The 12,293-nt window shown below is 41.7% G+C and overlaps 1 protein-coding gene across 4 annotated transcripts in view; it reads left to right on the top strand.

Moving 5' to 3' along the window:
• The window catches only part of kcnq5b (potassium voltage-gated channel, KQT-like subfamily, member 5b), a 123,296-nt gene that overhangs the window by 79,541 nt on the left and 31,462 nt on the right, over positions 1 to 12,293 (top strand). For all 4 annotated transcript variants that reach the window (XM_030423186.1, XM_030423204.1, XM_030423194.1 and 1 more), the window contains exons 2-3: positions 8,226 to 8,316; positions 9,631 to 9,757. In XM_030423186.1, coding sequence (XP_030279046.1) covers positions 8,226 to 8,316; positions 9,631 to 9,757 — 218 coding nt within the window. The remainder of the gene's footprint in view (positions 1 to 8,225; positions 8,317 to 9,630; positions 9,758 to 12,293) is intronic.

Below are 12,293 nucleotides of genomic sequence, written 5' to 3' on the forward strand. Positions count from 1 at the left end.
TCCTGTATTCTCAGAACCTTCTGTGCCTGTTCTGTCAACCTATAACGTCTAAAACGCACACTCCATGGGCCGCACAGCACGGAAGATCCGGGTCCTTTCGTACCCAGGAAGTCAAGCCTTATTGGCTTCAAAGCTCCAGTGAGCAGCTTTCATAGAAATGAACGGGGCTCCACCTCCAACGCTGTGTCCAGATTTAACGTAGCGTCCTTGGCTCGCAGCAATACCCCCTACTAGCCTCTCGCTAACTCCAAAGTTTTCTTATTTATGTATTGTGTCTTCTTAGCTTTCTTGCTAACGTTAGCTACAGTTTACCTTCAAGAACCGTGGCAATCAAAAGTACCAGAAAGGATTGGCAGTATGTTGCCTTAAAGGTGGGATTTAGGGGGATACCTTTTCTTAGTATATAATCACCTGAAACGTTCAATTGTTTGTATTTTTGTTGCCTTAGGCTTAGATTGAGCCTTTTATGTCTACAGAGGAAGCGGGTCCTCTGCTGTGGAGTCCGCCATGTTCCTTCAATAGCCAAGAAAGACAATCCAAACGCTGGCTCAAGAGAGGGGCATACCTGTTGAGGTGTTTTTTCTTGACCTTACCATTTTCTTCCAAACATGTCAAACCTCGTATTGTGATGGAGGAAAGATTCCTTTCATTAACCCAAACAACATGGCAGCCCCACTCAAAATAGGACGCCACTGATAACTAAAAAAAATGTGATACTCAAGTTAAAGTGTATGTGTTTGTTATACTCAATGTAGCCGCATAACTTACAAAATCCTCCTCTGGTGCTTTGTGATGTGAACGCACTGAGCACCAGCAGATGAGACTCAGTGTGTACTGTGTGTAGTGCTTGATTCCTCTAAACACTGTGCACTGCAAAGAGCCCCGCACACCAACAAACAAATCCACAGGACTCCTCTTAAACACCTCACCGTATCAATTGTCAGATGTCATGAAAACCCTCCCTTGCCACCTCTTTGAGCCGAGCGAACACATTCTGCCCATTCTGCTCCCCCTTTCAATGCCTCATGCCGGCTGAGATGCATAACATCAGCGTACCGGGAGAGGAGAGACACAATACACCCCACCCCCACTGCTTGACAAAGTACAGAGTGAATCCCGGGCTGAGCCTTTGAAAGAGCCCAGGTGCATTATGGAAATTGTTCTGTCATCTTTAGCTGGTAGCGGCATCCTCTGAGCTTTACGGTCACACTAATTTCCCCGGCTCACTGTCAGCACAGAGGCTTATAAAACGTCGCCTGAGCAGAACACAAATGCACACACGCACGCCGTCCTGCAGATTTAGGGTGTTTGTGCATGTATGTGTGACTGCGCTGAGAGAGTCTAAAGACAGGCAATGTAATTACAGTACTTAAACAAGTGATAACAATCTAACAGTGTATGACGTGTCCCTTAAATCTTCTCCTCCCCCATGTGCTGAGTGCACTGAGAGGCTCTGCCGCTGTCGGAACAGACCAACACTTTGCCACAGCGAATGTAAAGAATGCCTCGAGACGTGCGATGCGTGGCCTCGCAGGGAATGTCAGAGGTCATGAGTTGTGTCTTTGGGTCACAGTCATCAGTAAAGGAGGCACCCACTCTACTGTGGGTAATTACGTTGATACCGTTGGTGATGAAGTTTTCATAAATGGTGTGATCACATCTGATGGCGTTAATTATAGAGAGAAAACACATGATCTCTTAGATAGATCAGCACGGTAACTCTTTATGATAACCTTCATGAATAAACGGTACATTTATTCAGAATAGACTAACTGGTCAGCCTGGCCCATTATCAGCGCAGATATTTAGCATTTTCTGGACTGTTACTATCAGTGCAATGCCGATAAAATTAATACGTTTTGAAATGCGCTATTTTGACTCTGATGCAGAATCCATTCTTTGCCAGTGGTCACCACTATGACATATAACTCTTATTGGTTATATGCGCAAGTGATAGCGATCGACAATGAGTACAAAGCAGTAAATGAAAATGCACAGGTACCTCAAAATTGTACTTAAAGTCTTTGTATTGCATCGCAGAGATATCAGTGGAAGTTAGCATGCTATCCAGCTAGCCCAGGCTCGTGCTTTTCATAACACCAGTCAGCGGTCTGGACCGCTAGCTGCATGGCTGACTGAGATAACAAGCTAAAAGCGGCTAAGTTAGCGGCCGTAGTTTTTCTGGTGATATGCTGCCCCCTATTTGTGATTGGAATTCAACAGGTGGCAGAGTTTTACACATTATCCCTTTATGTTCAATACTTAAGTAAACTGTACTTAGTTACATTTCATCACTGGTTATTCTAAATCTCTGCACCACGATTTTTACATTTAATACAAATGTTTATCAGTTACACATATTGGTTAACACTCTTCTGGAATTAATAAAAAATGCTGGCAGTATTGGCTCTGAAAATACAAAATCAAAATTTGAAAGCCCAGTATTAAAGTCTAACGTCCTGAAGTTGAAACCTGAAGCTACAACTTAAAAATACCACACAACCTACCGTTCCAGAATCTCTCATCACAGCACACATTTGCTCGATAATCTAATACTACAGTACACACAGATTATGTTTAGGAAGTCATTTTTATTATGTCTGCAACTCCAGCTATGGTATTTGAGAACTGTATCTTCTGCCAAAGCAAAGCAATTGATTGATCCGTATTGAGAATAATTGCAAGTTTAGTGTTCATACTGGAAAAGTGACATGAAGTTGAACTTTAGACTTTGCTTAATTATTGAGCGTGTGGTTTATGATGAGTGCTTTTGTCCCACAATACAGTATGGAAACAGGGGAGCCACAAGGAGCATGATAATGAAAAGTGTGGTTATGGGTGAAATAGCTCGATGGAACATCTTAGAGAACACAAAGTATTCTATCCATGGAAAAACATTGTGCTTCGTCTTTAACTGGCTGCAGCTTTCCGAAAGCTTAGACTGATTAACATTTGTTGCACTTTGTTGATGTTATTTCCTGTTTGCTCACCGTGGTGACGAGCGTTCACTTCTGTTACACTCAGTGGCAAGGATAGTGCTGTGTGGTTTGGATCTGAGAGACACAGCTCAGTTTAGACGACAGGGTGATACTTATTAGCTTAAAAGACACAGGCAATTTAGTACCTACTTTCATATCAAGCCAAATCAAAAAGCATGATGGCCCGCTGTGAAGGCAAACCTTAATGATGAATCAACAACCCTCAGGTATCAGAGGCAGGAGCAGAATTTGCTTTCAGGACCATGGACAGCATCAGAGGACATATCTACATGAGTGAGAGCTTCTTCTGTGGTCATCCGTCAGAAGAAACCCAATCAGATGTGATCATTAGTCTGTTAGTTCTCTGTGACCTAATTAGCATGTGAACAGCAGTCATCAGAGGGATGGTTCTTTACATGTTACACTTGCTCTGTGGGCCTAGATTTTGCGTTGGCTTTTCTTGTTCCTTAGTATCCAGGATACCTCGTTCATTTCAGGAAAAACATCCTTGACCTGTCACTAAAGCATGACATGGGTGCCCATTTGAGAAATTAGGAGAAATATTGAGATTCAGATTCAAAGTGTGAGTTCTTGGCAAGAATACTACTTTAATAGTAGTTACAATGTCTATTCAGTGTAATTAATAAAAAAAAAAAAATGTTAAAGGTTCAAATATCTATTAATAGATGGCTGCTATTTACAGTATATATCCTAAAGGCTTAGAGCCATGGACAATGATGGAAAGACTCATTTGGAGCTCTGTTTTGCTTGGAGTTGGTCGTCATGAACACGCCAGAAAAACAGTGAACAGTAGAAAGCAGTAGATCATAAACCTAATCAGAATACTTCAAGAAGACTCTGAATGTGTTTGTAAAAGTCTTAATCAATAACACTCTGAATTGGACACGTTGTTTCCTCTGGAACTGATGATGACAGTAGCTATGGAGTGAGACATCTTGTTTCTTTCACACCTCTGTAGAGAGTTGCACATGTTCAGTACTTAACTCGAGTAGTGCTGTAGAAGCCACTCAAAGTGTAAAGCTGGTTACACGAATCATAGGGGCATGTCCACCTGGGTGTTGTTTTTTCATCACAGGCAATTGGACCTGCACTTGAATAGGTGAGGTTGCGATTGCAAGGGTGCGTTTGTGTGTGTGTGTGTGTGTGTGTGTGTGTTTGTGTAGGCCACCTTCATTTTCAGCCACCAGTGTTTGGAAGGTTAAGAGCAATCACTCTGCTCTGGAGTGCGGGCGAGACACTCCAGAGGGCATCTCGACATCGTGACACAAAGCAGGGACCAAGGCTGACAGAGAACACTAATTTGTGGATTTAATTAATGGACGGATATTAAAGCTTAAAGATGCTGTAAGGGGGCTTTTCAGTAGTTTTATACTTCCATTTAAAGTGGATATATTCAAAATGGAAACACGAGTTAGGCTATGGTTGAAGGGAGTTGATTGTCACTCTGTAATTTTCGGTCTGACAACCTTGTAAATGCGAGAGGCGTAGGTGTGCCGGTGACAAGGAGCTTGCTTTTCAGCTGACAGCACCACAATGCTTGTCACTAGATGTTTTCCTCCAATCAAAATCATATTTTTCAGATCTTTGGAAATGTCAACAGAGCAAACCTCACACTTTTGATACTTCGGTTTCACATGGAACGTCCAGCAGCTTTCCAAGCCGTGTCAAATAACCACCCTCATGGCTGTGTGTCCATTCAATCTTTGGCAGTTATCCTTTTGGCCTCCAATTTTGAAAGCTTGAAACTCTCTGTGATTATCTGGGGTCAAGTTGGCACCAAGGGGCTGATATTTAGTCCCAGGTCTCAACTTCAGTACAGCTGTAAAGATGGACAAACGGAATTAAAGGTAGCGCAGATGTTACAGTGCTTATGAAAAGTATTCACCCCTTTGGATGTTTTCCCCCTTTAATGCATCATGGTCAATATAATCTGTTTTTTTGGGGGGGTTTTTTGACAAAAAATTTATAGAAAACAGATCTTTAATTTCAAAATGAAAACAGATTCCTACAAAGAAACCTAAATTAATTAGAGCTGTACAGATGTCCAGCCAGTTGTTTGCCAGTGGTCCCACAGTTAGTGAAATGGAGATCGCCTGAGTGCAGTGAATGTGTCTCAAGTCATTGTAGTATAGTGACAGCTGTGTCTGAAGGTCAAGTCACTGGTTAATCAGTATTCCTGGATACAATTACACCATGAGGACAAAAGAACACTCCAAGCAACTCTGTGAAAAGGTAATTGAAAAGTATAAATCAGGGGATGGATGCAAAAACATTTCCAAGTCACTGAACATCCCCTGGAGTTCAGTTAAATCCATCATTAAGAAATGGAAGGAATACGACACGTGTACATCTGCCTAAACCAGGCCATCCTCATAAATTGACTGACCGTGCAAGAAGGAGACTAGTGAATGAGGCCTCCAAGACACCTATGACTACTCTGAAGGAGATAAAAGCTTCAGCAGCTGAGATAAGAGAGATGCTGAATACTGTTACAACTTTTTCCCAGGTTCCTCACCAGTCAGAGCTTTGTGAGAGAGTGGACAAGAGAAAGCCACTGTTGAAAAAAGCTCACTAAATCTCCACTAGAGTTCACCCAAAGGCATTCTGGAGACTCTGAGGTCAACTGGAAGAAGGTTCTTTGGTCCGATGAGACCAAAACTAAGTTTTTTGGTCATCAGAGTAGACACTATATTTGGCCAACACTAAAGACTGGACATCACCACAAATAGCCATCCCCACCATGCTTCAGCAGCAGGCCCTGGAAAGCTTGTTACGGTAGAGGAAAAAATGAATGCGGCAACATATAGGGAAATCCTGGAAGACAACCTGATTCAGTCTGCAAGACAACTATGACTTGGGAGAAGATTCATTTTCAGCAAGGAAATGACCTACATAAACCTACAGAATAGGTTTAAAGTCAACAAGGTGAGTGTTCTGGAGTGGCTCAGACCTAAATCCAATAGAGAATTTGTTGCTGGACATGAAAAGGCCTGTTCACACCAGATCTCTGTGCAACCTGACAGAGCTAAAGCAGTTTTGCAAACTAGAATGGAATAAAATTGCCAGTGTCCAGATGTGAAGGCCTGAGTGAGATCTAGCCAAAATAGACTTGCTGCCAAAGGTGCATCTACTAAATACTAACTTGAAGGGGGTGAATACGTATGCAGTCACATATTTTACATGATATATTTTCATTTAATTGACATTACTTTGTGGAAATCTGTTTTCACTTTAACATTAATGAGGTTTTTTGGGGGGGTCAAAAAGCCTAATTATATTGACCATTCAAATTATGTAAGCAATAAAAGTGGGGAAAACATCCAAGAGGGTGAGCATAGTATTTTTATAGGCACAGCATATTGCCTATAAAGTTATTTTTGTAAACGGAAATTAATTATTTTGACCGTGAAGCTTAATTCAAATAACTCTGCACTCATGGATGAGAAACAGAGTGGTATTGAAGACATCATATGATTGAACTGACTAAGAGACTAAGAAATCCAGTTGTAAAATAGTATAACGTTCAAGCAAACCCAGTTTTTTTTCCAACTGGCATGTATTCTGCTATAGCCATGAAATCTTTGGAATCCTCAGTAATGTCTCTTGTTCCATCGCACTTGCAGGGTCCGCCACGCCCGCAGTGGATTCAGATGGAACACACAAGCACTCATGCTTATTTGTTAAATAAGTGCTAAGTGGTGCTTCATGGTTACCCCGTGAGACAGCTGGATTGGTGAGGTGATGTGATCGTGCAGTTCCATCATGCCATGCACCTGTGGCTGAATGCGCAGAGGTTCAAATGATCAGCTTTCTACGAGGAACTCTTGGCAGCTATAGGTGTGGTTTGAATTTGAAACCAGAGAAAGAAGCGACTGTTTATTTGGAAACAACAATGGCATCGCCACAAAAGGTTAGCATCAGTGCTTTAGCATCGGTTATCAGAAAACTATGTTTATTTCACTGAAAGAAGAGCAAAGAACAACAACTTTTCTTTTTTTCTCTTCTCTCTTGACTGGCTGTGGTTAGAGTTTGATTTACCATCTGGATCCTTTGCTGGTAGCGCTCTCCCACTGTTGATCTGATTGGCTGAGGTTAGACTGTGATAGACAGCGAGAGTCAGATGGGTTGTCCAGTCACTGTTTTAAGTATTGTTTTAAATTGCCTGCCCTTTTTCCAAAACAAAGGATGACCTCCTAGATAGTTGTGTTTAACAAACCGTCTGACTCACCGGGTTACATTCCGAGTGATGAACCTACAGTGAATTATAAACTTATCTTCAGCTCCGCTTATCTTCACCCAGTTTCAGCTGATTGTGTGGCTGTTGCTGTCACCGCTCTTGTTTTCAGTCATTGAGTGAAGTGTCACCTTTTGAAGAGAAGGTTTTTTTTTTTGTTTTTTTTTTAACAAATGTAAAGGCCTAGAGGTCAGAGCCTATCGAAAGGTCTCCAGTATGAATCACTGATGTGCTACTGTACAAACATGAAGCAGGACATGACTATAAAAGTCGTGTCTGCTTTACTTAAGCCTCTCCTTGGACAACATTGAAAAGTACACACGCAGCATATCAACCGGTGTTTTTCCAGAAGGCTTAAGAGGAGATCTGAGATGATAAAACACAGATGTGCTCGCACCGTTTAGCATCAAGAGCCACCGTAACTCTAAACCACACGCTTGTATCTTAGACAATGGTGTGTTTTTGGAAGATTTATGCAATGGAAAAAAAAACATGTTATGGTTATGAAGATGGAAGGCTAGGGTTTCCTGGCGGAGCGAACGTCAGTCGGAGTGTGGAAATGGTCGGATGTTGCTTGTTTTCCAATAGCCGCAGTTTCACTGCTTGTTTCTTGCAAATCATGTTACACAAACAAGCATGATTAACTTGATATCTCAGGAAATTGAATAATAGTGGGGCTCATGGTTCACTGCAGAAAGGAAATAAGTTCTGTGATTGTGCTGCCAGGTTGTTCGTGTTCTGGTTCTCCTGCAGTGCCAGAATGAGTTCAAGAGTTTGTCGCAGAGGAAAACACGGCAGACAATTTCACGTTGGTGCACAACTCGATGATCAACAGCATGATTGTGGTGGAAATTATGTTTTGGAATGCAAGAAGTGATGTGCTAGTCAGTGTGGCGGTTTCAGAGGGCAGACCATTGATGTCATCCTGTCCAATTGTGTGTCCATGTTGTATTTATGTTCCTCCACTTTGTTTTTTTTGTTGTTCCGTTTAGGTTCATCTTGGTCTTCAGCTGCCTGGTCCTCTCTGTGTTCTCAACCATTCCAGCTCATCAGGACTTCTCCTCCTACTGTCTCCTCATCCTGGTAAGAGACCACACAACTAACAGACCAAAACAATTCTTTCACGATGAAAGTTAATGCTTTCCTCCGTAGTGATACCATTTTTCCTCGGTCTGTGTGTCCTTACCCCATAGAGCTTGACCAATAACAGGAAAACGCACTACAGAATTGCAGACGACATGTTCGGATCTGTCGGCGAACCGTCGTTACCTAACTTTAAATCTCTTTTGAAAAAACGTAATTTAACGGATACTTTTCAAAAGAGTTACAGCCATAGGTGTGGCACACACTGATGCGCAAAAAAATATCTCAGTATCTTTTAAATCTCTTCAAAAGCACTTCATAAATGCTGGGACCGGTCAACAAAGTCAAGTATCCCAATATATTTGATCTAATCTTTGACAGAGTGAAATGAAAACATTTTTAGTTTACGGTGATGTAAGGTAACTATGTACATTTACTCAAGTACTTTACTTGAGTACAATTTTGATGTTCTTGTACTTGAATATGTCCATTTTCTGCTAATTTATACTCCCACTTTATTACATTTTAGAGGCAAATATAGTGCTTTTACTCAACTACATGTATCTGATCATTTAGGTGACTTTGCAGATTGCAGGCTGTAAAAACATGATTCCAGTAATCACAAAAATGCTTAAAATTGGATCTAATCATCAACCAAGTTGATCATCAGTCTACCCCTCGGGCACATTGGTTGGTTAAGTAATGATGGCTACTAATCAACATCCTGTGTTCAGGATATGAATGAGATTTTCACTTCCTCACGACTGAGCTCCTTAACAAATAACCAGTCTTGAACGCTCAATCAGTGGCAAATTTTCTAAGTGTGTGCCCTCAGACTGGGAACCCTGCCGGAGTGCTAATAACAGTAAATGGAGTTCAAAGCTGCATTGACAAAGAAAGTCAGCAAAGAACAGAACGCTGGTGGGCAAAAAGCATTTTTTAAAAGACTCCATTTTCAGTTTCTCAGAGGCGTCTAAATGAAAGGAGAGGTAGCTTTGGTTATGCATTCAAGCATTTCTTTTCACACGACTGCTCCTGCAGCTGTAAATACCATTTTACAAATTGCACTGCGCTAATTGCATCAGCGTCGTTATCTAATGGAAGCCGAATCAAAGTCGCGCATTAACGGACGACCTGTCGGAGTCATTACCAGACACATGCTCTGTCAACCTGACATTCATTTTAATGACATAAACATTGCAGTAATGATGTGTGATAATGATGACTTTGACGTACGATGGCTAATGTACGATGTGTGTGTCTTTGACCAAAACAACTTGGCAAAACAAGTGTCGTGTCTGTGATCTTGGACAGGAGTTTGTGATGATCGTGGTGTTTGGGTTGGAGTACATCGTCCGTATCTGGTCGGCAGGATGCTGCTGTCGCTACAGAGGATGGCAGGGACGACTGCGCTTTGCCAGGAAGCCCTTCTGCGTCATAGGTGAGTTGTTGAACCTCTTTGTCGGGTCTCGTTTGTCGAAACAGACACAGATAAATCCTCCCAAAAAAAGGATTTTTTTTACCCCCCCTGCAGGGGTACCAGTTCCTCTCCTTCATTGTTTCACCTCTCAGTTGCCTTCTAGTTGCCCTCTAGTGGTCTGCAGCTGTCCTCTCTGTGAATCCAGCTTGATGTCAAACGTAAGCACTGTTCCACTGCATGCTATTGACCATAGTTTGCTCATGTCATTTTCGGTTGTGGTCAGAGCTCCAAAGAGCAGAGAGCATTTACGTAATGAGGTCGCATTAACTGCCTTTTATTCTTTCCACTGTTTAGACATGGATCTCTCTGCTCTTGGAAAGTACAGTAGGGTGCTCGAGGGAGAGCAGGGCTCAGACGTCACGCAGGGCGCCGTGAGCTCCCGTCGTAATACTTTGCGGTGGGTGCTGAAGTTTGCCAGCAGTGAGGGAATATGAGCAAAAACAAAAGGGCGAAAAATACAGCCAGAGAATGAGAGAGAGAGAGAGACGAGACTGGGGGACGGAGTGTGACAGAGAGCGTGAAAAAAACGAGAGAGATGAAGGGACGAAGAGAGGAAGCGAGGACCCGAGCAGCAGAGAGGAGGAGGTGGAGGTGACGCCTGTACGCACGATCATCCGACCTATCAAGTGTTCGAAGCCTTGACAGATACACCGAGTGATGAAAACGGGGTGCCTCTGTCGGCTCTCACTGTGCTCCTTTCTTCCTTACAGGGGGAGACCATGTGATTGTGCTGCGTCACGTTTTTCATGTTTTCACTGTAGCTCTCGCACCGTGTGATGTAATCAGATTCATCATGTGTGCCAGAAGGGGATTATGGGAGTATAAAATCCATTTTAACAGACAAAAACAATACGCGTTTTGATGTCACCAGAGGACTTTTTATTTACAGTACAGATGGAGGAGTAAATGATGTGACCTTTTTTTGACTGATTTGGCTCCAGAAGATTATGACACTGTAGTGAAAACAGTACGTGAGTAAATGCATAATAAAAGCAGCAACATTTGCAGCTAAATGGTTCGGTCGTTAGTTTTCATGCACTCAAGCACACATATCCTCCCCAGAGCCTCTCTTCCTGCTCGTATTAATTTTGTTATCACAATAACATGACCATTTCTGTGATAAGGCAACAGCAGATAGTTTTCATAAAATGGTTATGAGGGGGAGAAGAGCTAATCTCTAAAATCAAACATGACTCAAGTCAATCAATTTGGACTTGTTGGGGAGCCATTCCTAAAACTTACTGGCATTTAAACATCTAACTGCACAATATTTTCATGTTTCAGACTAGTAGAGAAAAAACCTCCAAAAATACAAATGTAGGGGTTTATTCGAGTTCATTTAAGATTTCTAGTCTTGACATTTATGCAAAGTAGTGCATGTGTGATACGTTCATATATATGTATACAGTATACATACATGTAAATATATATATTTTAACATAAAATATCTGAGGCCTTGTAATAAAAAATAATATCCATTGGTTGAAAGACAAACCCTATTTACAATTTCTGTGGAAGTATGTGTGGAATTGTACAATAAACGTCTTTGAAGGCCGTTTTTTCTCATACTCAGAGCCAGAGGTCTCCACTGTAGTAGCACATCCACCGAACAGTGCAGTTATATTCTGAGGGTTTTCACAGAGGGACTCGTTTCTTTCACAGCCTGACTTCTGGAACATTTCATTGCAGAACACGGTGAAAATACGTTGAAGGAAGGTCAGGAGGTTGTTGACGGTGTGATTTGATAAAAAAGAGTGATGAAAAAAAAAATCTAAATTCCCCCCTTTGAAAAATGTAGACTCTTGTCTAATGGTGAACAATTTGAAACAACAGTTTTTAACTATATATGTGTACATATGGATGGATGGATGGATGGATGGATAGATAGACAGATAGATAGATAGATAGATAGATAGATAGATAGATAGATAGATAGATAGATAGATAGATAGATAGATAGATAGATAGATAGATAGATACCACTTTGAAGCAATAATCTGATCAGCTGAGTGACATACATGAGTGTCAAGTTCATATCTTACTCTAGTAAGCATCATGGCTAACTGAGCTACTTGCTAATGGCAGCTAGTCGCTTGAGCCAAACAAAGCTAAAGCAAAGAGTATAGAGAGCAGCAGTTAGCGGTCATGCTGCCCCCTGTAGTTTTGCTGCCAGGAGAGGTGTCTAGCTGTCTGGTGACTTGACTGAATTGCGTTGAAAGATTTTGTAGATCATAAACTTCCTTTAGAAAATAAACGTTCACCATAAGAGGGTTCCAGCAGATCGTGCTGAGGCAGTGACTCAGCAGAGTGATGTAATAGATGTGGATGGGCGGAGGAGGGTGAGGTAGTTGAATTGTAAATTTGCTACCAACACTTTAACACTGATCAATACTATGAATTAGTAGCCCACATGTAACAAAGGTAGTACTACTGCTACTCTCATTTTTCATGGTTTCGTCCTGCGCACTGACACCCACACAAGCACAGACACAGAGCA

The sequence above is a fragment of the Sparus aurata genome, chromosome 1 (genome assembly GCF_900880675.1).
Source record: "Sparus aurata chromosome 1, fSpaAur1.1, whole genome shotgun sequence".
Lineage (NCBI taxonomy): Eukaryota > Metazoa > Chordata > Actinopteri > Spariformes > Sparidae > Sparus > Sparus aurata.